Source organism: Hyperoodon ampullatus, assembly GCF_949752795.1.
Source record: "Hyperoodon ampullatus genome assembly, chromosome: 18".
Taxonomy (NCBI): domain Eukaryota; kingdom Metazoa; phylum Chordata; class Mammalia; order Artiodactyla; family Ziphiidae; genus Hyperoodon; species Hyperoodon ampullatus.
Window position 1 is genome coordinate 47,441,638 of NC_136931.1, and position 25,601 is coordinate 47,467,238.

The 25,601-nt window shown below is 46.9% G+C and overlaps 1 protein-coding gene across 6 annotated transcripts in view; it reads left to right on the forward strand.

Moving 5' to 3' along the window:
• WDR62 (WD repeat domain 62) overlaps positions 1 to 25,601 on the forward strand; it is a gene marked incomplete at its 5' end in the record, with an annotated part of 47,399 nt that overhangs the window by 10,582 nt on the left and 11,216 nt on the right. For 4 of the 6 annotated variants that reach the window (XM_079723827.1, XM_079723830.1, XM_079723829.1 and 1 more), the window contains 13 exons: positions 230 to 412; positions 1,777 to 1,937; positions 3,361 to 3,550; positions 13,652 to 13,789; positions 15,407 to 15,585; positions 17,164 to 17,255; positions 18,798 to 18,923; positions 21,817 to 21,884; positions 21,965 to 22,086; positions 22,894 to 22,969; positions 23,749 to 23,860; positions 23,956 to 24,019; positions 24,621 to 24,749. In XM_079723827.1, the coding sequence (XP_079579953.1) occupies positions 230 to 412; positions 1,777 to 1,937; positions 3,361 to 3,550; positions 13,652 to 13,789; positions 15,407 to 15,585; positions 17,164 to 17,255; positions 18,798 to 18,923; positions 21,817 to 21,884; positions 21,965 to 22,086; positions 22,894 to 22,969; positions 23,749 to 23,860; positions 23,956 to 24,019; positions 24,621 to 24,749 (1,640 nt within the window). The remainder of the gene's footprint in view (positions 1 to 229; positions 413 to 1,776; positions 1,938 to 3,360; positions 3,551 to 13,651; positions 13,790 to 15,406; positions 15,586 to 17,163; positions 17,256 to 18,797; positions 18,924 to 21,816; positions 21,885 to 21,964; positions 22,087 to 22,893; positions 22,970 to 23,748; positions 23,861 to 23,955; positions 24,020 to 24,620; positions 24,750 to 25,601) is intronic. The other 2 variants (XM_079723828.1, XM_079723832.1) reach the window with 2 other exon arrangements.

A 25,601-nucleotide genomic window follows, 5' to 3' on the forward strand; every position in this document is an offset into this window, starting at 1 on the left:
ACCTCCCCTGCTGGACCCCGGGGCCAGACTTCATCCCTGGCCTGCTGCCTCCAGCCACTCTGCCTGGAAGTGTGTGTTCTCTTTGTTCTTCCCTTCTCCATTCGGAGGAGTTCCTGAGAGTTCTCCTGTTTAGCCGTGTCGTATCCACTGGTCATGAGGGGCCCGCCGTGACCTTGCTGGGGGCTAGGCCATGTGGACAGTGTCTCACTGTGCCCTGCTCTGCCTCCAGGTGACGGGCACAGTGCCCCTCGTGGGGCGCTCAGGCATCCTGGGTGAGCTGCACAACAACGTCTTCTGTGGTGTGGCTTGTGGCCGGGGCCAGATGACAGGCAGTACCTTCTGTGTGTCCTACTCGGGCCTCCTCTGCCAGTTCAACGAGAAGAGGGTGCTGGAGAAGTGGATCAACCTAAAGGTACCTCAGCCTCCCTCTCTGCTGTCAGTGAGGGAAACACTCCCCATGACATGTGTCTCCAGGGACACTCAGCAGTGCCCCTCCATGATAGTTGGTCACACCAGCTCTGGGTCTGACTTCTTGTTCTGCTTGTACAACTCTGGGAGAGTGGCTTTCCCTCTCTGAGCCTCACTTTTCTTACCTGTAAAACGGAACTACTGCTGCCTACCTCACAGAGTTGACAGGGGAGTCATGCGAGATAATATGTGTAAGGCACTTAGCACAGTGCCTGGTTCCCCTATAACGGGGGTCAGGGTTACAATTGCTTTCCCATCACCATTTGACCCAGTTCACATTTCTTTTCTTCACTGGGCACTCTTGGCTGGTGGGAGGACCGCTTTTTTTTTCTTTTTTAATCTATGGTATCATTGACGTAATAATTTTTATATTACTTTTATAGTTAAAGACTATATAAAATACATAAATTTTAAACTAAAAGGTGATATATCAATAAATTACAGAACCACTTTTCTTCAGGATCTGAGGGTCTGAATCCAAGCTGTCTTCCTGTCCTGGGATTAGATGCCTGTTTGGCTGTTAGCAGGAGCATCACAGTTTTCCTCCTTGTCCTATTCCTGCTCTTATGACTCCCCTCTGGAGCTCAGCTTTAGGGTTAATGGCATGGCAAGAGGTGTGTGGAAGAATTCCGAGCTTTATCTGTCTTTCCTAGTTGGTTAAACATCATTTATTTCTCTCATTTGAATCCTCTTGTTAGAACTCATGCAGCTTTTAAGCAAGTCAGAAGCTTTGGATAGATAGATGTTTAGCCCCTGAGCAAGTGTCTTAAATGACCCATAAACTTAGTCCCTCTAGATTTGGAAAAACTCCTCTAAGCTCTATCCAGAGGTCTGGCAGTTCCTGCCCCTTCTGTCTGCATGCCCTGGCAGAAGAGACAGTCCTTCCTGTATATAATAACTTTTTCCTATGCTGCTTTAAAGTATAATCTCTATGAAGGTATTTTTAAGCAATAAGGAATAAAGCCTAAAATTTAATTTAAGCCTAAAATTCAACGTTGCTACTGCAAGCGACCTATCTGAAGTCACAGTCGGCTGAGGAGATATTTTCCACACACAGCTGAGTTCCTCTATGACAATGATAACTCTGTCCCAGTTTGTGCCTCTATCTGCCGGCTGCCCCCTTTCCTTCAATAGTGACTGAGCACTATATCCTGATTTCAAACATGTTAACATTTGCAAAAATGGGCTTCTTAGATCCCAAAGCTGTAAGGCTTTTCTGGAGGCCCAAGGCTGTTCTGTCAGCCCCCGTATCCCTGAACTGGGCCACACAAAACACTAAGTCCACTTGGGTCCCCTTTGCCCCCCCAGGTCTCGCTGTCTTCCTGCCTCTGTGTCAGCCAGGAGCTCATCTTCTGCGGCTGCACAGATGGGATAGTCCGCATATTCCAAGCCCACAGCCTGCAATACCTCGCCAACCTGCCCAAGCCGCACTACCTTGGAGTGGATGTGGCCCAGGGCCTGGAGCCCAGGTACTGCCTGGCATGAGGAGGGAGAGGGGCCTACCTAGAGTCTGTCTGCTGGTATCCATCCATGCTTCCAGATCCATCTACCTACTGGCCAGCCTTGGGCTGGAAGCAGGATACAGGCTGCAAGGAGGCAGGAGGATCTCGTGAAGTCTGCAGTCTAGTGAAGGTGCTGGATGATAAATGAGCGCATAAACAAGATCATTTCAGATAGTCGTAAATGCTTTGGTGAAATAAAGCAGGGACTCAAGAAGAAGAGCGTCTGGGGGTGGAGCTGTTGACTGGGTGGCCAGGGGAGGCCTCTCTGGTGAGAACAAGCCAGGTGTGTGGAGAGCTGGGTCCTGACAGCAAATGCAGAGGCCTTAAGGGGACAGCACACTGGGCTCGGTGTGTCACAGGAACGGCTGGGGGCTGTGTGGCTGGAGCCCAGTGTGCTGGGGGGAGGGTGGTAGGGGACAGGTGCGAGCATTGATGGAAGCTGCTGAGAGGAGCTTGGAGCCTATTCTGAGGTCACTGGGCAGCCACTGGGACCTCAGGCACTGGTGTTACTTGGTCAGGCCTTGAGTAGTAGCTCCTCTGGCTGCCATGTTGAGAGCGGGTGGTGTATCTTCTCTTTTGCTGTAAGTCTGTTTTGTGGGGGTGGGGGGGCTACCTAAACAGAGGATTCTGGGTGCCTGGGGCTGCCTCTTTGTAGATTGCTGGACACTACCTCCTGGGTGTGCCTTTTCTAAGAGAGCGCGTGGAGGGGCTTACTGGATGTCGCAAAGGAAAGAGAAGGTGGGTGAGCAACCCACAGACAGTAGTGTGTTGTAGTGGCCGGGGTGCCCAGCTCTGCCACCTTTTCTGCTGTGTGCTGTGTGGCCTCGGGCAGGTCACTGTATCAACCAGTGCTTCAGTTTCCTCGTCTGTAAAATATAGTACCTACCTCTCATGGAGATTGTGGGAATTCAGCACAGCTAAAGCTCTTGGCTCGGCACACAGTAGGTGCTCAGTCAACTGTAGCCTTGGTAGGAAGGCCCCAAGCCAGGGGACGGCTCACCAGCCCCCTTACACAGGGAGTTTTGATCATGTGTTTGTGAGGCTGAGAGAGAGAAGGCCTGATCTTTGTGCCCATTATCCTATGCTCAGAGAGAGAGGATGGAGCTTGGGCCGAGTGAAAAGAGGGGAGAGAAATGTTAACAGGAGTCGAAAATTCAAGCACTCTTAGGGGCCAGGCAGAAGCTTCCAGTTTACAGTCTCTGTATTAGAAGCAAAGCAAAGAAAGAAGGTGGAGGAGTGAGAAGTGGAGTTGGAGTAGGAGAGATGGGTCACCACAAAGGTCATAAGCGATGGCATTGCCAGGCAGGAGGCAGCTCAAGCATCACCAGAGGCAGCTGTTACTACTCACAGTGACATTGATGGTCATTGATGACTCACGTGGCCTTGTCAGCTTCCTTTTCCGCAGGAAGGCAGAAGCCATCTACCCGGATACAGTGGCGCTGATCTTCGACCCCGTCCACCAGTGGCTGTCCTGTGTGTATAAGGACCACAGCATCTACATCTGGGATGTCAAAGACATCAACAAAGTAGGCAAGGTGTGGTCAGAGCTCTTCCACAGCTCCTACGTCTGGAACGTGGAGGTGAGCCCCTCTCCCCCTCCCCCTCCCCCTGCTTAGCCCCCAGCTGGGGCTCAGCTGAGGAAGCTTCTGCAGAGTTTGGGGAACCCGTTCAGCCATACCTGCCAAAGATACTCATGGACCCCTACTACGTGCCAGGTGCTGTTCTGGGTGCTGGGGACACAGCTGGGCAGGAAACTGACACAAGTCCTGATCTCCTGGAGCTCACATCCGGGTGGTAGAGTAAACCTGTAAACACATCAATATGGAACATGCCAAGTACAATACTTCTCTGAAGAAAAACAAAGCCGCCTAGGGAAAGGGGGTTCAGGAGTGCTATTCTAGAAAGGAGAGTGGTCAGGGCAAGCCTCTCTGAAGACGTGACATTCGAGTGGGGGACCTGCAGGAAGTCAGGGGTGAGGCACGCCACCATTGTGGGTACGGCAAGTGCAAAGGTCCTGCAGCAGCAGCGTGTGTACCTCAGGGAGCTTTCTGTCGAGGGCGTTTGCGTTTCATGGCTTTTTATTTGTTTTTATTGATTGATTGATTGATTGGCTGTGTTGGGTCTCCATGGCTGCGCGCGGGCTTTCTCTAGTTGCAGCGAGTGGAGGCTACTCTTTGTTGCGGTGCGCAGGCTTCTCATTGTGGTGGCTTCTCTTGTTGCGGAGCACGGGCTCTAGGCGCGCAGGCTTCAGTAGTTGTGGCGCGCGGGCTCAGTAGTTGTGGCGCACGGGCTTAGTTGCTCCATGGCATGTGGGGTCTTCCCGGACCAGGGATAGAACCTGTGTCCCCTTCATTGGCAGGTGGATTCTTAACCACTGTGCCACCAGGGAAGCCCTTTTTTATTTAAGTGTTGAAGAAGTCTTTATTTTCTGAGAATGAATCTGTGGGGATTTTTCATTCTGAAGCTGTTCTAAGTATAATACTTTTTGCAGATAAGACAAGGTAGAGAAAGAATTGTAGTCTGCTTTTTTTTATTTCCTGAAAATTTCTTATTACTAGGAATGTTTGTTCTAGAGAAACTATGTTTTCAGTGGCCCAGTTCAGGATTGTGAGAAATAACTTTATTATTTTTGAATAATAACTTTTGAATAGGCATTATTCAGCCCTTTGCTTGAATACATCTCCCTTTCATGGATCTGACATTTCTGTTGATAGCGCACTTTTCTCACTTAACAAGAATGTTTTTTAAATAACTTTTGAAATTTATAAATTTATAAATATATTCTCCTTAAAAAATGGTGAGATGTTACAAATCAAGCTAAAATCTTTTTTGATCACCTCCCCACCCCCCACTCTTGCTGTCTCTCTCACCCTCACTCTTGTTATCAATTTATTATGTGTTTTTTTTTCAATTCATTTTCTTTGCATCTGCTGGTTATTTATATATATATTCTCAACAGAAATATCTGTGGATAGATCTTTTTATCAGTTCTGGAAAGTTCTCAGCCAATATGGATTTAAGAGTTACCTCTACCCCATTCTCTCTTTCTCTGTTACTCTAATGTGCTATCTTTCTCTATCCTTCATTTTTTTTTCAATAAAACAGATCTAGAAAACCACACGAAAGAAATGTGCAGTTGATTGATTATTGTTAGCAGCTGTTGACACTCGATGCCTAGATCCCTTTATTCATTGGGGGTTGCAATATGGTGATATTCTAATTCTATCATTTCTTTTTATTAGTTGGACTGCTTATGTGAAGAGAAACTTCCCCTCATCTACCATTTGGTCACCCAGTGGTACACTTCCTATAGGAAAGGCAGGATAAATGCTTGATTCTTTCCCTTTAATTACCAGTTTTCGAGATAATGAATTGGTTCCTTGTCCTCTAAAGGTAACTAGTTGTTTTTATTTAACATCATTATAAATTCATATATTTAAATATATTGGATATATTTTAATTGACTGCAATTATTAATATTATTGGAGCTCAAATTGTCCCATCTTTGGCCAGTGGAAGCCTCTTCAGGTTGGCTCCTGAGTCCTTTGCACATGATGCCAGTAGTCTTTGATTAGCTACCTTGCTAATGACAAGGGATGACAAGGTGTTCTAGCCTCATCTTGTGCACTTCCTGCCCCAAACCTGGAATCAGCCATTTCTTGAAGAAGCCCTGTTTTTTGTTTTGTTTTGTTTTGTTTTTTCACTTTGAATTGGTATTTCAAAGTCACAGTCTGGGTGCTAGGGATGCTTATAGCTGTTGGACTGATCCTTCCAGAATCCTAGTTCTCAAAGACATAGGGGGATGATGGAATTAGAATATCCCCAGTTAATCATTTCCTTGTTCCCACATTATAATACAACAGCCTAAGAATGATAATTCAATTCTGAAAACAGTTAAAACAATTTTTTTTACAAATGTTCTCCCCATTCTCCCCTAATTTTTAGATTAATTATTCTGTATCTATATGATCTGATCATATAGCCATTATATACTATATTCTCTCCCTTTTGACCCCATTTATTTGAGGGGAGTATAAGTGTACATATATATTATGGTAAAATATACATAACATAAAACTTACCACTTAAATCATTTTAAATATACAATTCAGTGTTATTTAGGACATTCACAGTGTTGTACAACCATCACTACTGTCTAGTTCTGGAACTTTCTCGTCATCCCAAAAGGAAACTCTGTACCCATTAAGCAATCACTTTCCATTCCTACTCTTCCCAGCCCATAGCAACAGCTAATCTGCTTTGTGTTGCTATGGGTTTGCCTGTTCTGAATGTTTCATATAAATGGAATCACAGGATATGTGGACTTCGTGTCTGACGTCTTTCATTTAACAATGTTTTCAAGGTTCATCTATGTTGTAGCATGTTTCAGTACTTTATTCCTTTTTAAGGTTGAATAATACTATTCCATTGTATGGATAATACATTTTGTTATGCATTTATCAGTTCATGGACATTTGAGTTGTTTCTTTTTGGTTTATTCCCTAATCATAATAGCCAAAATAACCTTGTGGCTATTGTGAATAGTGCTATTGTGTAAAAGCTTTGTTTGAACACCTGTTTTCACTTCTTTCGGGTGTATACCCAGCAGTGGAATTACTGATCATGTGGTAATTCTATGTTTAAGTTTTTGAAGAACCACCACCGGACTTTTCCATGGCAGCAGCATCATTTTACTTTCCCACCAGCAATGTATGAGAGTTCCAATTTCTCCACATCCTTGCCAGCACTGGTTATTTTTCTGTTTGGTTTTTTAAAAATTATAACTATCTTAGTATTTGCAAGGTATTGTGGTTTTGACTTGTATTTCCCTAATGATTAATAATTTTGAGCCTCTTTTCATGTGCCTGTTGGTCATTGGTATATCCTCTTTGGAGAAATGTCTATTCAAGATTTTTGCCTATTTCTTTTTTTTTTAATTAATTTTTAAAAATTTATTTTTGACTGCATTGGGTCTTCGCTGCTGTGCATGGTCTTTCTCTAGCTGTGGCAAGCGGGGGCTACTCTTCATTGCGATGTGTCGGCTTCTCTTTGCAGTGGCTTCTCTTGTTGTGGAGCACGGGCTCTAGGTGCATGGACTTCAGTAGTTGCAGCACACAGGCTCAGTAGTTGTGGCATGCGGGCCCTAGAGAGCATGGGCTTCAGTAGTTGCAGCGCGTGGGCTCAGTAGTTGTGGCTCACGGGCTCTAGAGCGCAGGCTAAGTAGTTGTGGTGCATGGGCTTAGTTGCTCCATGGCCTGTGGGATCTTCCCGGACCAGGGATTGAACCCGTGTCCCCTGCATTGGCAGGCGGATTCTTTTTTTTTTTTTTTTTTGCGGTACGCGGGCCTCTCACTGTTGTGGCCTCTCCCGTTGCGGAGCACAGGCTCCGGACACGCAGGCTCAGCGGCCATGCATGGCTCACGGGCCCAGCCGCTTCGCGGCATGTGGGATCTTCCCGGACCGGGGCACGAACCCATGTCCCCTGCATCGGCAGGCGGACTCTGAACCACTGTGCCACCAGGGAAGCCCAACAGGCGGATTCTTAACCACTGCGCCACCAGGGAATTCCTGCCTGTTTTGGGGTTTTTTTTTTTAACATCTTTATTGGAATATAGTTGCTTTACAGTGTTGTGTTAGTTTCTGCTGTATAACAAAGTGAATCAGCAATATGTATACATATATCCCCATATCCCCTCCCCCTCCCTATTTCTTAATTGGGCTTTCATTTTGCTTTTGAGTTGTAAGAGTTCTTTATATATCCTGGATACTAGACCCTTAACAGGTATATAAGTTGCAAATATTTTCTTCCATTTTTTTTTTTAGAAGTTTTATAGTTTTGTTTAATTTTATTTATTTGTTTGTTTGTTTATTTATTTATTTATTTATGGCTGTGTTGGGTCTTCTTCGCTGTGTGCCAGCTCTCTCCAGTTGCGTCAAGCGGGGGCCACTCTTCGCTGCAGTGCAGAGGCCTCTCATCGTGATGGCCTCCCCTGTTGTGGAGCACAGGCTCCAGGCACACGGGCTTCAGCAGTTGCGGCACACGGGCTCAGCCACTCCACAGCATGTGGAATCCTCCCTGACCAGGGCTCAAACCCGTGTCCCCTGCATTGGCAGGCGGATTCTCAACCACTGCGCCCTCAGGGAAGCCCTTCTTCCATTCTTTATGTCGTCTTTTCACTTTCTTGATAGTGTCCTTTGATGAACAAAGGTTTTTAATTTTGATGAAGTCCAGTTTCTCTATTTTTTGTTTTGTTGCTTGTGTCTTTGGTGTCATATCTAAAAAACCACTGCCAAATTCCTAGTCATGAAGATTTGCTCCTATGTTTTCTTCTAAGAGTTTTATTATTTTAGCTCTTCCACTTAGGTATTTGATCTCTTTAGAGTTAATTTTTGTATATGGTGAAGTAAGGGTCCAAATTCATTATTTTGCATGTGGATGGATAATCCCAGCACCACTTGTTGAGCAGACTGTTCTTTCCTCCTTGGGTGATCTTGGCATACTTGTTGAAAATCAACTGGCCATAGATGTATGGGTTTAATTTTGGATTCTCAATTTTATTCTACTGATATATATCTATCTTTATACCAGTACCACATTGCTTTGATTACTATAGTTTTGTAGTGATTTGGTTTGACTGTTTGGGGATCCTCTGCAATTCTATATGAATTTTAGGGTCAGCTTTTCCATTTCTGCAAAAAAGGCTGTTTATGTCCATTGTAATCTTTATAATTTCCTTTCTTCTGCTAGCTTTTGGTTTAGTTTGCTCTTCTTTTTCTAGTTCCTTAAGGTGAGAAGTTAATTGATTTGAGATCTTCTTTTTTTGTAGGCATGTACAACTGTAAATTTCCCTCTGAGCATTGCTTTTGCTGCATCCCATAAGCTTTGGTATACTGTGTTTTCATTTTCATTGGCCTCAAAGTATTTTCTAATTTCTCTTTTGATTTCTACTTTGACCCATTGGTTATGTAAGGGTGTGTTAATATCCACATGTTTGTTAATTCTCCATATTTCCTCTGTTATTCACTTGTAATTTCGTTCCACTGTGGTTGGAGAAGATTGTTTATATGATTAAAGTCTTTTAAGTTTATTGAGACTTACGTTGTGGCCTATATGTGGTCTATTCTGGAGAATGTTCCATGTTCATTTGAGAAAAATGTGTTTTGCTGTTATTGGGTGTTCCTTATCTCTCTAGATCTATCTTATTCTTTTTTTAAGCTGAAGCAGTCATTCATTCAATTTATTTATTTATTATTTGGCTGTGTGGGGTCCTAGTTGCAGCACGTGGGATCTTTCGTTGAAGCGCGTGGGCTCTTTGTTGTGGCACGCAGGCTTCTCTCTTGTGCACGGGCTCAGTAGTCGTAGCATGTGGGCTCTCTAGGTGTGGCACATGGGCTCAGTAGTTGTGATACGTGGGCTCTCTAGTTGTGGCGTGTGGGCTCTCTAGTTGTGGTGCACAGGCTCTAGAGCACGCGGGCTTAGTTGCCCCATGGCATGTGGGATCTTAGTTCCCCGACCAGGGATCGAACCCACGTCCCCTGCATTGGAAGGTGGATTCTTAACCCCTGGACCACCAGGGAAGTCCCCTAGATCTATCTTTTATTGAAAATAGAATATTGAAGTCCCCAACTATTATTGTAGAACTGTATATTTCCTCCTTCAGTTCTGTCAACTTTTTCTTCATATATTTTGGGTCTCTGTGTTAGTTGTATGTTTATATTTGTTATATCTTCTTTATAATTGACCCTTTTTTGTCACTTGTAATAATTTTTTACTTAAAGTCTATTTTGTCTGGCATTACTGTAGACATGCAAAGCTCCCTTTTGGTTACTATTTGTATGGAATATCTTTCCATACCTTCACTTTCAACCTGTATGTATTTTTGGATATAAAGTGAATCTCTTGTGGACAACATATAGTTGGATTTTTTTTTTAATGCATGCTGCCATTTATTTCCTTTTGATTGAAGAGTTTAATCCGTTTACATGTAAATCAATTGTTCATAAAGTAGGTCTTACTCTTGCCACTTTGCTATTTGCTTTCTATATGATATCTTTAATGTTTCTTAATTCTTTTATCACTACCTTCTTTTGTGTTTAATTGATTTTTTGTAATGTTCCATTTTGATTTCCTTCTCATTTCCTCTTCTGTATATTTTAAAGTTATTTTCTTACTGGAGGGTTACAAGTGACATCTTAAATTATTAACAAACTAGTTTGAAGTAATACCAATTTAGCTTCAGTAGTATACAAACACTCTGCTCCTTATATACCTCTGTCCCTCCCCCTCTATGTTGTTATTGTCACAAATTATGTCTTTATACACTGTATTCTCATTAACACTGATTTTAAATTATTGTCTTATGCCTTTGTCTTTTAAATCATATAGAAAAAAAGAGGAGTTACAAACCAAAAATACAATAATACTGGCTTTTATATTTATTTATACAGTTACCTTTACCAGTGTTCATCATTTCTTCATGTGACTTCAGGTTCCTGTCTCATGTCCTTTCACTTAACCCTGAAGGACTCTCTTTAGCATTTCTTGTAGAGCAGGTCTACTGGCCACAAATTCCCTCAACTTTTGTTATATGTGAAGTCTCCCAATTTCCCCATTTTTAAATTTTAATTTAATTTATTTATTTGGCCACACCATGCCACATGTGGGATCTTAGTTCCCTGATCAGGGATCAAACCTACACTCCCTGCATTGGAAATACAGAGTCTTAACCACTGGACCGCCAGGGAAGTCCCCAGTTTCTCCATTTTCAAAGGATGATTTTGCTTGGTATAGAATTCTTGGTTGACAATTTTTTCTTTATAGTACTTTATTTATTTATTTATTTATTTATTTACTGTGGTACGCAGGCCTCTCACTGTTGTGGCCTCTCCTGTTGCGGAGCACAGGCTCCGGAAACGCAGGCTCAGCGGCCATGGCTCACGGGCCCAGCCGCTCCGCAGCATGTGGGATCTTCCTGGACCGGGGCACGAACCCGCGTCCCCTGCATTGGCAGGCGGACTCTCAACCACCACGCCACCAGGGAAGCCCTACAGTACTTTAAATGTGTAGTCTCACTGCCTTCTGGTTTCCATGATTTCTGATGAGAAATCAACTGTTAATTTTATTGAGGATCCTTTCTATGGGATAAATCACTTGTCTCATGTTGCTTTTAAGATTTTCTCTTTTGGATTTGGCTTTCAGTACTTTGTGGTATGTCTTGATGTGGATTTCTTTTAGTTTGTTTATCCTACTTGGAGTTTTTAAGCTTCTTTAATGTATTGATTCTTTTATCAAATTTGCAGTTTTTGGCTATTATTTTTTTAAATATTTTTTATGCCCTTTTCCTGTTCTCCTTTCTTTCTGGTACTTCTGTAATGTATACGTTGGTATTCTCCATGGTGTTCCATAAATCCCTTGGACTTTATTTATTTTTCTTTATACTTTTTTCTTTCTGATCCTTAGGCTAGGTAATTTCAATTGACCTACTTTCAGGTTTAGTGATTCTTTTCTTTGCCTGTCAAATTTGCTGTTGAACCCTAGTGAATTATTTATTTATTTATTTTAAAGGGATACCATATATATAGGCATACCACATGTTTATTTATTTATTTATTTATGGCTGTGTTGGGTCTTCATTGCTGTGCATGGGCTGTCTCTAGTTGTGTCGACTGGGCGCTACTCTTCGTTGCGGTGAGCAGGCTTCTCATTGCGGTGGCTTCTCGTTGCAGAGCACGGGCTCTAGGCACATGGGCTTCAGTAGCTGCAGCACATGAGCTCAGTAGTTGCGGCATATGGGCTCAGTAGTTGTGCCTCGCAGGCTCTAAAGCACAGGCTAAGTAGTTGTGACGTGTGGGCTTAGCTGCTCTGTGGCATGTGGGATCTTCCTGGACCAGGGATCGAACTGCATTGGCAGGCAGATTCTTAACCACTGCGCCACCAGGAAAGCCCCTTGGTATTGGTTTTTATAGTAGATGTTTTTTTTTCTCTTTTTTTGTGGCTGTGCCGTGTGGCTTCTGGTATGCTTTTTTTCTTTTCCTTTTTTTTTTTTAATTGAAATATAGTTGATATACAGTTTTGTACACTTTTCCTTTTATTTTAAAGAGTAACTTTGTTTGGGGCTTGCTTGGCATGGATCCCTTTTTTGTTGTTCATTTTTAAGTGACACTGGTTTTTCTGCATTTTTAGAAGTTGATGTGGTTCAGGGCAGCTAACTTGCCAAGAAAGAACTCCCTTTTCTAATGCTTTTTGTGTTTCAAAATATGGCAGCTTGCTTTCTGATATTTCCTTGTTATGTTCCTATTTATATGTTATGTCCTTACTTTTATCTGTACTTCTTTACTTTGTCTCTCTTGTCCCTATCCTGATCAATTTTGTTTCCATTCCCAGCAGTTTCTCCTCAGTATAGGCCTTTGTCCTGAAAGGAGCCCTGGCAGGTTAGTTTTGAGAGCTCACCAGGCCTTGATTTCTCCAGCCCCTTCAGGCCTTACTGCCGAGCCCTGCATTCAACCACTATTGGAGTGGATGACCCCCCACCCTCACCCTGCCAAGTTCAACTACTGTTCAGTTTGGCCAGTTGTGCTTTCCAGTGAATACCTGCTGGCTACTTTGAGGTTAGAATACCTCATTGCTCCTCTCTGCTTTCTCCCATATACGTGTTGAGAACATGTAGGTCTTATGGCTGGAGGTAATTTGTTCCTACCTGCTTGTATTTGGGGAGTTATGAGAATATCTTGTTCACCTACTTTTGTTATAAATCTTGTCCATGGGGTTTTGGTTTTGCTTTCAGGTTTCTCTTTTTCATGTGGGAATTTTGGATTAAAAATCTATGATGCTGGGCCTCCCTGGTGGCGCAGTGGTTGAGAGTCCGCCTGCTGATGCAGGGGATACGGGTTCGTGCCCCGGTCTGGGAGGATCCCATATGCCGCGGAGCGGCTGGGCCCGTGAGCCATGGCCGCTGAGCCTGCGCATCCAGAGCCTGTGCTCCGCAACGGGAGAGGCCACAACAGTGAGAGGCCCGCGTACCGCAAAAAAAAAAAAAAAAATCTATGATGCTGCTGTCATCATCATCTCAGAGTCCAGGCTTCTATATTTTGAAATTTCTTTATATGTTATCTCTTTGTCTCTCTGAGTTGCATTCTGAATAACGTCTTTAGTTCTGTCTTTCAATTCAGTTAATTTTCTTTTCAACTGTGTCAAATCTTTGGTTTTTAATGCTTTATTTTTCATTTCTAGAAGTAGTTCTATTTTGTTCCTTTTCAACTCTGCTTGGTTGTTCTTTATAGTTTCTGGTTGGCTACTCATTTAATCTTGTCAAAGTTCTTTTATTTCTTTAAACATAGTAAACATAGTTATTTTATAGTCTTAGATAATTCCAGTATTTGAAGCTAGACTCTGTTGTTTCTGCTGCTTCTTGCTCGTGGTATCTTGTTTCCTTTTGTGCTCAGTGATTTGCGCTACCCATTTTCCTTAGAAATTTATTTGTGGGGATGTTTTATGGACTGGACTGAAGATGGGGCATGGTAATATATGGTAGCATTTTGTGTCTTTTTTTTCTTGCAAGGCATTACACTAAGGCTGTTTATCTGAAACTTACTTTTTTTTCACCATGCAATAGTATATCATAGTGCTGTCATTGAAGTGGTTGTAATGAATCGCCCTTTGCCTTGTTCTCTGGGGACTGCAGGTGTATCCTGAGTTTGAAGATCAGAGAGCTTGTCTGCCGTCAGGATCTTTTCTGACTTGTTCCTCAGACAATACCATCCGCTTCTGGAACATGGACGGTAGCCCTGACTCTCACTGGCAGAAGAACATCTTCAGTAATGTAAGGGGCTTCATTGTGAACCATCTTTTAGGAGGAACAAAGCCTCCTTGAATCTAGGATAGGGCGGTAGGAGGGAGTTTTATGGAACCTCAGTGTTAAGCTTCACTAGGGACAGGAACCAGGAACCAAGGCTGGTCACTCTCTGTCTCCTATCTCATTTCTCTCTCTCTCCCTCTCTTTCTTTCTAGGTGACATCGTCTTTCCTCTCTGCTTTTTTTTTTTTTTTTTTTAATTTATTTATTTTATTTTTAGCTGTGTCAGGTCTTGGTTGTGGTCCTCTCTGCTTTTCTTTACCACTCAGCTCCTGCTGTCTAGGTGTGTGTGGACACAGCCACTCCAGGCAACCCGACATACTCAACAAAGAAGAAATTGCTCCCCAAGTCTTGAGTTAGAACTCCCTGGGAGAGCACCTGATGGGCCAAACCAGGCAGGGGCGGCTCCCGTCTAGCTAGCTGCCACACAGTGAAGCCTGAGGTGGAGGTGCTGGCAGGATCCCAAAGAGAGCCATGATGAGAGGCTGGGGAGAAACACTTTACTGAAGAAATGGTTGGTGTTGCTAGGTCAGTGAGGGAGCTTCTCTGAGGAGCTGAGGCCTGAATCATGCATTCACTGATTCTACAGATAGTTATTAAGGTCAGTGCTAGGTGCTGTGCTGCATGCTGGGGACACATCAGTGACTAAGACAGACCCTTCTCCTGCCCCCGTGACACCTACAGTCTAGTAGGGGGAGGCAGCCAGCCAATAACTGCACAAATTATGATATAACCACAAGCATAATAAGCACCATGAAAGAAAGTTGTAAGGTATGAGTAAGATATATCTGAAATCAGTCATCTAATTTTATCTGTGGCATTAGGGGCAGCCTCCTGGAGGAGGAGTTAACTGAACTGAGATATGGAGGATTGGGAGGAGTAAAGAGGGGAGGGGAGAGTGTTCCACACCAAGGGACAAAGGCCCTATGGCTGGAAAGAGCTTGATGAGTTGGAAAACCCAAAAGAGGTAAGTGTGGCTGGAACAAAAAAGGCTCTTAATGCAGGGTATGTATAGCAAATGCTCCTTTACGACTCCCCTCACCAGCGCCCCACGTCCCCCTGCCATACTACCATCTTCTCTTCTGCATCTGTGATAATCATGTTATATTTGGTTGCACACAATAGAAAAACCCAAAGCGAGGTAAAAGTTTTTCTGACTTGTAAAAATAGTCTGGAGGTAATTAGTCCAGGCTGTTTTGGCAGCTGTAGGAAGCCCTTAGAGACCCAAGAGCCGTCCAGCTCTCCACTCTGCCCATTTTGAAGGGGTGGCCCTTGTCATCGTGGTCCAGGATGGCTGCTGGTGCTCCAGTCATCACATCCAAGTTCCAGGCAGCAGGATAGTGGGAAAGAAGCAGAAGAGTTTTCACTTGCTTTACACCTCATTGACCAGAATTTATTGACACAGCTTCATCTAGATGCAAGGGAGTCTGGGAAACATAGTTATTATTCTGAGTGGTGAAGCTCCCAGGTCAGAATTGGAATTCTGTTACTAATGAAGAATGGGAGACTGACTATCAGGAGAAAAACTTGCAGAGGTGCTCCAGAGCTTCTCATAGCACTGACCTAAGTCCTTTCCCGCTTGCAGACCCTGCTGAAGATTGTGTATGTGGAGAATGACATCCAGCACCTGCAGAACATGTCACACTTCCCAGACCGGGGGAGTGAGAATGGGATGCCTGTGGACATGAAAGCTGGGGTACGAGTCATGCAGGTCAGTCCTGACGGCCAACACTTGGCTTCAGGCGACCGAAGTGGAAATCTGAGGCAAGTGGGCCCTGGCGTTGTCTAGTGTACATCTCCCAGCTTGGGCTCAGGTACTAAGGGCAGTGGGGAGGAGCCCTGGCCTTGGCACCTCCAGCTGCCTGTTGGGAATGAGGGACTGTGAGTAGCAATCTGGTAGCCAGCCACCCCTGGGAACATAAGCTGAGAAAGGGCTTCCAGAAGGGCTAGCTCAGGGTAGATCAGGGTAGCTACCGGGGCCTCAGCAGCTGGGCCATGTGAACTCTGCCTGCAGGGTGGACAGGCAAACTTGCATGACTCTCGGGCATGGTGATACTTCTCAGCCACATGGTACCACTCCGTCAGAGAAGATGCCAGCTGGAGCTTGGCATTTCTGGTGGCCCTGAGAGAGGGACCAGAGGATGGGACATCTGAGGGCTCGGGCTGTTTACCACCCTGCAGAGGTTTTTCAAGATGTGACAGGCCCAATAGGTGCTGACAGAATATGAGCCCTGTCACAGGGATCAGGTTTAAGGTGGCGAATGACAGCTGTGACCACCTGGGTAGTGGAGCTGTTGCGGAATGGGAGGGACTGGGGCACTGGAGAGCATGTGCCCCATAATGGGGCAGCCACCACGCAGCACCGGTAGTATAGGCTCCAAGTTGTCATATCTTCCCATTGTCTAAGAAGAACATAAAGTGCAGATTTTTTCTGTGAAATTCCATGGTTTTTAAATGTTGGCAACTGTTCTGATGTCAGTCACTGCCTGAGGCAAACTGAACGTGTCAGGGGGCTGCTCCCGTTGACAGCACTCGGCTGTGAATGGTGAAAACAGTAAGAAGAGGTAACATGGGCATAGCGATCTTCCCCCAGGCTGGCCCCCGGCCTGAGTACCATGGGTATTGACTGATTTAATCCTCTCACCGACCCTCTGGCGTAGGTGCTGTTATTCACTCCACTTTCAGATGGGTTCACTGAGGGAAGAGAGGCCAAGTGGCTTGGCTAAGGTCACACGGGTAGAGAGTGGAGGAGCTGGAATAACTGTTTCTTATTTCAGTCCTGGATGACCTGTTGTCTGATTTCATTTGGCAAGAATGTGAGGAAAGTCTGGATCTGAGACTCTTTAAGAATGAGAGGGAGTTCCCTGGGGGTCCAGTGGTTAGGACTCCACGCTTTCACTGCTGAGGGCCTGGGTTCAGTTCCTAGTCAGGGCACTAAGATCCTGCAAGCCACACAGTGCAACCAGAAAAAAGAAAAAAAAAAGAATGAGAGATTGGAATCAAATATTCCCACCCATGGGTCCTATCCTTGAGTATGACCTCTGACCCCAGCCCCAGGGATCACCTCTGGTATATCCTTACCCTAACCTTTGTTCCCCCAGAAGACCATCCTAGGTGTTACCCATGGAACCACAAGGGGCGGGGTGCCCACTGAGGTTCTTGCAGGCTTGGCAGGTTTTTAGATGAGAAACAGCTTGGGCACCTGTAGGCTACTTGGCCAGGGTAGGGTGTTCTCCACGTCACCTACCTGGCTGCTCTGACCTTTTTTAGTAGTGGCAGAGCACCTGGAGCTGAGGGGTGGGGGCGCCAGGCAGGGTACAGCAGGCAGTGTGTATCTCTCAGGATCCACGAGCTGCACTTCATGGACGAGCTGGTCAAGGTGGAGGCCCATGATGCTGAGGTGCTGTGCCTGGAGTACTCCAAGCCTGAGACAGGTGAGCCCATGGCAGGGGAGCAACCTGCCTGGCAGAGCCACAGGGAGGAGTAGTTGGTGTCTGGTGGGACCGTGAATGACAGGGCAAGACTCGACTTGTTTACCCTGGTCCCCAGTGCCCTGAACAGAGCTCAGGCTAAAGAGGTGAAGGTTGAATGAGTGAATATATGAATGAGCTCCTCCTCTGCTGGAGAAGATAAAGATAGATCAATAGTCAAACATATTCTTTTGAAAAAGTTTGATGCTTATAGAAAAATTGCAAGAATATTATGAATACCTGTAGCCTCTTCACCCAGGCTCCCCAAGTTTTTTCTTTTAAATCCTGTCTGACCTGTGACAGAATTATCTGCTTCCCCTCTTTCCATTTCTATGTATTTGCACACCTGTGTATATATACACTTGTAATAAAATAATAGCATGTGTATTATTATTATTAAAGCATGTATATTATTATTATTATTATTATTATTTGCTGAACTACTTGAGAGTAAGTTGCAGGCATGCTGCGCTTTCACCCTTAAATGCTTCTGTGAGCATTTCCTAGGAATGGGGACATCTGTTTACATGACCACAGTGCACTTATCAAATGTGCATCTTATCAAATCTGTCATCTATCTTGGGTTCTCATTCACATTTTGCCAGTTGTCCCAATGCTGTCCTTTATAGCACCTTTGTTTTTCCAGTCCAGGTTCACATTTCAGTTGTTGTGGCTCTTTTGTCACCTTTGTTTTGGAATATTTCCACGGCCTTATTTAATTTGTCTTTATGACTTTGGTTTTCTGCAGAATATAGATCAGTCATTTTATAGAATTTCCTTCAATTTGGATTTGTTGTTCTCCTCATGATTTGATTCCGATGATACATTTTTGGCAGGAATATATTGTAGGTGGAGTTATGTCCTGACAACGTTAATGTTCTTTCCCATGCTCTTCCTTCTCCCACACCCTCTGCCCCGCCAAATTTTCTTTAAATTTCTTTTCATTCAGTACACCTCTCCTGAGGTCCCCTCCACCTCAGGTCATGTGTTAGGCCTCAGACATAGCAGGTGCCCAGGCTAGGCACTGTCTGAGGGGGCCAGCACGAAGGTCCAGTGGCTGAAGGAAGGGTGGCAGCATGTGGTCAGTAGGGCCTAGATGAGGCTCGTGTAGCCAGAGCTCAGAGAGTGAGGGGGCAGTGTCTTGGGGAGGCTGAGAAGTTGGCGGGCCTCACGTGGCTGCCAAGTAGCTGGACTTGGTAGGGAGGAATGCTGGGCTCTGCTGGAATGTCTGGTGTGGGCACAAGTGGAGGAGTGTCCACGTGTACATCAAGATTCATCCTGCAGGAACTGGTGGCAAGGGATGTGAAATGCCAGGATTTGGGGCTCTGGGGAAAGACTGCACAGAGTGGGGGAGTGGCCCCTTTCTGGGTTTGTGGCAAGTTGACTGCAGTTAAGAAACCGAAGACTCCTTCTTCAAGGCCAGGAAAGCTTGGTCACACTGCTGTCTGGGAGGCCAAGCCATCAAGCAGCCTCCCAGAAACCCAGTGGCACCCTTTGCATCCACAGGGTTGACCTTGCTGGCCTCAGCCAGTCGGGACCGACTGATCCACGTGCTGAACGTGGAGAAGAACTACAGCCTGGAGCAGACCCTGGATGACCATTCCTCCTCCATCACAGCCATCAAGTTTGCTGGTGAGCCCTTTCTTTCTGCGTCCTGCGCCTCATTAGATGGGCTCCTTTGACTGCACGTAACAGCAAAAGCCCCCTTTAGCTTAGAGAAAAAAGGGAGAGGCAAGCTCTGGATTCAGGCACAGCTGGATCCAAAGATTGAATTTTTATTTATTTATTTAAAAAATTTTTTTTAGACTAATTTTTTTTTTTAATGCTTTTGGAATATGGTTTATTTTGGCTGCTCCACGTGGCATGCAGGATCTTAGTTCCTGGACCAGGGATTGAACCCCTGCAGTGGAAGCACAGAGTCTTAACCACTGGACCACTAGGGAAGTCCCCAAAGGTTGAATTTTTTAAAGTTACCTGGACTCTCTCCCTCTGTCAGCTGTGCCTTTCTCTCGTGGGCAGGATCTCAGTGGTCACTGTGCCTCTGGAAAGAGATTTTCCCTCTTCCTGTCAATTTTGGCAGAAATTGGGAGCTGACTTTCCTTGTGCTGGCTTGAGGCACCTGCCCTTTCCAGAACAGTTATTGGTGCCAGAGCTTTGGAGTATCCTCTTGGGCTGGGTGTGACTTGTGTGCCCCCAGCCCCCACCTGCCTCCACCCCTGATCCAGGAGGACTGACATTAGGTGAGTGCTGGTCCGCAGAAAGAAATCGGAATGCCAGTCCAAGGTGGGATGGGTTTTGGTGACCTTGGCCAAAAAATAGGTGACGGTGACAATTGCTGGAGGCTAATTCTGTGCTGGGTGATGTGATCCTTGCACTGCCCCAGCAGTTACTGTACTTTACAGCCAGAGTCACACAGCCAGTAGGTGCAGGCCTGGTATTTTGCGTAAGCCTGTCCTACTTTACAGCCCTCACTCAACCAGGCAGTTGAAGGGATCCCTCCAAGACTCGAAAGATCCCGTACGGTGATCCCTGACCCTAAGGGATTCCAAGAGGAGGGGAAGTAGGCCCTGTGGGGGTTTAACGGATCAGAACCCAAGAACATGTTCAAAACTATATTCAAGAAGAATCCATTCATGGAGGGAATATGTCCACTTACTCCAAGTTCTTGACTATGAAGTGTTTTGTACATATAATCTTGTGGCTGAGAATGTATTAATGTCCTTGGTCTTCCTCACCTTCTGCCCTGTCTCTGTCTAACTCAGGTGGTCAGGAGCTGGGCAAAAACAGGTTAACACATTTGCTATGTCTTGATGAGGACCTGACAAAAGCTGATCAGCTCAAACTTCTCAGACACCTGTAAAAAACTGTTCAGACCATCCCATTCCACAGGGTAGAGGTAGTGAGAATAGATCAGTAAATCTAGCAGTTTGGCCAGCAGTGACCTCACCTTTAATGAATGGTCTAGACCCAGGAGAGGTGATAACTGGCCAAGGGGGTGACCCAGGAGTCAGTCCTTTAGGTCACCTTCTGAAGGCATGGGCCTCTTTTAAAGCCCCAGCCGGTCTGAGAGGGTGCACATCCTAAAACCAGTCCTGTGAGCCCTGCTCTGGCTGGGCTGACTCAACTGGGCGTTACGCTCAAAACATTGATAGTTCGTATAAACTGGGCACCAGCCAGTCGGAAACTGTCTGAAGCTATCCAGCTAAAGAATGAATCAGTCTCTTAATTCTTTTCTATGAAACATATATCCAAAAAAGTGAACAGAAAAATCTGTGAATAGTTTACAGAATAATATGATGAATATCCACATCAAGGTTCATAGTCAGTAGGTCTGAACTAGACACACCCATTGTTTATAGCCAGCAACTGTTCTGATTGGTCCTAGTCCTAATATTGCTAAATACTTGGACTCCCCACCCCAGGTTAAGAAGCAAAACATTACCAGTAGTAACTTGCAGGCTCTCTCTGGATTCCTCACCAACATAGGACTTGTTCCCTTCTATAAACCAGTGACTTCTGCTCGAGTAACGTCTTAACTTGTATTTCGGGCCTGGGTGCTCTCAAATGTCCTGTCATGAAGGAGCAGTGTCTATTGTACCAAGGTTGTACATGTTTTATATTTGTTCTGTCTTTTCATCCTCACCACAACTCTGCAAGGTATTTGTGCTGTGATTATTCTTATGCTATAAAGAAAGAAGAATAAAAGTAAGAATATCGATCGTGCTTACCAGGTAGCAGCCACTGTCCCAAGGGCTTCATACCACTCCACGGGGCAGTGGCTGATACAGGCTTATTGAACAGACAGGAGCTGAGGCTCGGAGAGGAAGCCTGGCTTCAGAGCACAGTGTTTAACCAGAGAATGCCTGGGATCAGCCCTGGCCCCATCTTGACTCTCTGCACCCTGGGACAAGGACTGTGTGACTCTGAGCCCCTGGGTTCACATTTGTACAAGTGGCTGGTGACAGGAAGGGGAGGCACATGTGGCACAGGACCTGGCCCAGAGTCTGTGTGAATATTCCTTTTTATTTTGGCTGCACCGCATGGCTTGCAGGATCTTAGTTCCCCGACCAGGGATCGAGCCTGTACCCCCTGCAGTGGAAGTGCAGAGTCCTAACCATTGGACTGCCAGGGAAGCCCCTGTGTGGATATTCTGATCCTTCTTGATGGCGTGAGCCTCCCAGCGGTCTGCCTGTCTCCTCTTGCTCCCTGCTTCACTGCCGCCTCCATTGTGAGGCCAGAGTCACCTTTCCAAATCCCAAATTAAACATGGTGCCCCTGCTGTGTCCCTGGCTTCTGTTTCCCTGTCTGATCTTGCTCTGCAGATTCCTGCCTTGCCCACTGCACCATCTGTGCCCCCCTCACACAGAGCTCACAGTTTACAGAGTCCTACCAGCACCCAGCACTCACCTCACCTCCTCCGGGAAGCCCTCTCTGACCCCCAGCAGAGTTCCCTAGCTAGGATCCCCAGCCCCAGTTGGGCCCAGCAGTGGCCCAGCCCTGCCTAAGGCACTGCTTCCTCCTCCAGGCCACAGGGACATCCAGATGATCAGCTGTGGGGCAGACAAGAGCATCTACTTCCGCAGTGCCCAGCGGGTAGAGTGGGGCAGCCTTCTTGGGAGCTGGGTAGGGGGCTTGTCAGGGGTGTCCTCTGAAGGCCCTTCCTGCCCTGCCAGGCCTCAGATGCACTACACTTTGTCCGTACCCACCACGTGGCAGAGAAGACCACCTTGTATGACATGGACATTGACATTACCCAGAAGTACGTGGCTGTGGCCTGCCAGGACCGCAACGTAAGGTGAGGAACTGCCCTGGACTCTTAGTCAGCCAGACTAAGTGGGGCCTGGTTGGGTCTGTCTTCTCATGAGCGCTCTGCTTTCCTCCCCCAGCTCACCTGGTCCCTGAGAAGCTGGGTGGAGTGGTGGGACCCAGTGGGTGTTTCTTAGGAGCTAGGTTCACCCAGGCCTAGTCTCCAGGTCAAACAGAGGGTTCTTCTAGATCTCAGGAGCCTGTGTGGGGCAACTGAGAGCTGCTGATGTGGCTCATAAACTCACTCATCCTCGTTCCCTGAGCTCCTGTCTGGGAGGGACAGTGGGGGAGTCACAGGCCCTGCCTTCGTGGAGCTCACAGTGCAGTGGAGGAGAAGACGGACTGACCAGACAGTGACAGCACAGAGTGGTCAGGGCTGGGATGCGGGGAGCCCAGGGGCTTTGGGGGGCCCTGGGAGGACATCTGACCCTACCTGGGTTCGCTGGAAGGGATATCTGAGCTTAAAGTGGGAAGGATGTGGAAGAATAAGCATGTGCAAAGAGGTTCTCCATCTCCTTCATTTGCTCATTCAAGTTGGGTGCCAGGCACTCAGCTTGCTGTGTGGCAGGGAGGTGGCTGTTAACTCAGTGGACACCCCAAGACGTAACCTCTGTGACCTCAGCCTGAGACAGGGTCTCATTCCCTGATGCAGGGTTTCAGTCCAGGCATCGGATGGGGGACAGGAGGTACTGGGGGCTTCCAGGGGAGAGGAGGGCAGCAGGTAAGGTTGGAACAAGGGAGCAAGAGAGGGCGGTGGGCAGGGCCATGTTAGCCACTTCTGCTCTCACCTTCCCAGAGTCTACAACACCATGAACGGGAAGCAGAAGAAGTGCTACAAGGGCTCCCAGAGTGATGAAGGGTCCCTGCTGAAGGTGAGGAGCTGGGGCCCCGGGTGAAAACCGTACACAGACACCCACACACAAGGCCCCCCTGTCTGTCTCCTGCCCTGTTGGGCCTCCTGAGACCTGGGTCCTCCTTGGCACCTGATCAGAGGGATGAAAGGATCACATGCTGGCCAGCATCTACTCAGGCCTGGCTGACCAAGGACGCTTGGGAGCCAGGGCTGGCCCTGACTGCTCTACCTTTATTTACTGAATCCTTCCCCAAGTGGGGACATTTAAGTGGTTTCCACTGTGACTGGCAATAGAGTGTGGTGGGAGGAATCCGAGAGGCGTCTCCAGGCTTGCCCCCGCCTGTGTTATCCAGGAGGAGGTGGGGACCTTCTCAAGAGCCTCTGGACCAGGGGAGTTACGAGTTCAGGCTCCAGGGTCAGACCCTCTTAGAGCTCTGCCTCAGGCTGACTGTGACCTTGGACAAATGTCGTCTCTCGAACCTGTTTCATCATGTGTAAAATGCAAATAAAAATTGCCTCTATCACAGGGTTCTGTGAGGGAAATAAGTTCACACACGTACAGCTCTTAGCACAGGGCCTGGCTGCCATTAGTACCATTGTTGTGGTTGTTAATTTCTTCACCTGTGAAATGGGATCAGGAGCTTCTGCCTACCATGGTGTGTGTTGTGAGGGTTACCTGAGTCCATGTGCCAAGCGCCCAGCACAAGACGTTCCTCAGTCAGTGGGGTTGTGTGTTGAGACCCAGGCCTATTCCAGAAGGAGGCAGCCCAAGTGTCACGTGGGTCCTCTTCTCGGCAGGTCCACGTGGACCCCTCAGGCACCTTCCTGGCCACAAGCTGCTCTGACAAAAGCATCTCGGTGATTGATTTTTACTCCGGCGAGTGCGTTGCCAAGATGTTTGGCCATTCAGGTGGGTTTGCCTCCTTGCTTGGGACACCTCCCCACCTATCCCAACCCAGCCTTCTGGCTCAGAAGGCCAGCACGGCTTCTCTGCTCTGGTTGCAGAAATCGTCACCGGCATGAAGTTCACCTACGATTGTCGTCACTTGATCACGGTATCCGGAGACAGGTGGGAAAGGCCTGGAGACTGCCCCGGCTGGGCCTCCCTCTGGGAGTGGGTGGGACCTATCCTGCCAGGAGAGCAAGGGCTCAGACACCGGAACCCCATGCCCACAGCCTGCCTGTGCAGAGAGCTCTCTGAGCATGCCAGCTTACTCTCCTCGGATAGTGTGTGCCCAGCCCTGAGTTCAAATCCTAGCTCTGCCACTTACATTTCCCCTCTCTGACTTTGTAAAAGAGAGATGACCCCATCTACCTTGAAAATCGTATGGTGAGAGTCAAATGAGATGACATAAGTTCCTCAGCACATGGTTGGTATCCAAGGAAGTCCCTTTTGGCGCTCTCTTCAGTTTATCAATACTACACTCCTTCCTCACAGCCCCCTTCCTTGGGTCTCAGGGTCTTCAGAGCAGCCTTGGTTTGCTGGGATGCCCTGGACCCCTCCCAGGGTGTAGACCTGACTTGGTCCGGAGCCCTGTGCTAAGCTGATGAGGGTTGTTTTCCGGGCCAGGAAATAAGGTCTTGGCAGTGTGAACCAGGTGGCTCTGGGGTCAGATGGCTTCCACATTCACTGTTCTTCCCTCTTCCACATCCCTCCTTGGCCTCTGCAGCTGCGTGTTCATCTGGCACTTGGGCCCGGAGATCACCAACTGCATGAAGCAGCACTTGCTGGAGATTGACCACCGTGAGCAGCAGCAGCAGCAGAACACGAAGGGCAGGAACTGGAGCAGCCACCCCAGGTCAGGTCCTGGCAGCCACCTGTCCATCCCCTGTCCGTTCACCAGAGGGATGTCTTCCTGCCCTGGGCCCCGTGAGGAGTGAGGGAGGCTAGGGAAACAACCGTGGCCCAGACAGCCCCAGGCCCTGCCCTTTGTGCCCTTGGGGCCTAGAAGGGGAGATGTACTTTGAATAGGAAGTTACAATAATGCATATGAGAAGGGTTTTGAAGTGTAAAAGCAAAAGTGCTTGGAGAGCCCAGAGCACTCTGGTGGGAAGCCCCAGGGGGCTGTGGGGACCAGAGGAGGCCCCCGACCCAGCCCACCCAGCCCATGGTGGGGAAGGAGGAGATCAGAGAAGGGTCCAGTGGAGCAGAGATGTCTTCTTAATCTTTTTTTTTTAAGGTATTTTGTTTGTTTGTTTTTAATTTTTGGCTGCGTTTGGTCTTCATTGCTGCACACGGGCTTTCTCTAGTTGCGGCGAGCTGAGGCTACTCATCGTTGCAGTGCGCGGGCTTCTCATTGCGGTGGCTTCTCGTTGCACAGCATGGGCTCTAGGTGTGCGGGCTTCAGTAGTTGTGGCACACGGGCTTGGTAGTTGTGGTGCACGGGCTTAGTTGCTCCACGGTATGTGGGATCTTCCCGAACCAGGGCTCGAACCCGTGTCCCCTGCATTAGCAGGCAGATTCTCAACCACTGCGCCACCAGGGAAGCCCTTCTTAATCTTTTAATGGAAGTTATTCCTTCACTTATATCTTTGAGTTTCCTAAACATATTTCTTAAGTCTTCATGTTGCAAGACCAGTTTTATTTGGAGCGAATTCCTGTTCTGGTTTTTGATTTGGGATTTTGGTTTGGAAGTTTCAGTTGGAGTGGG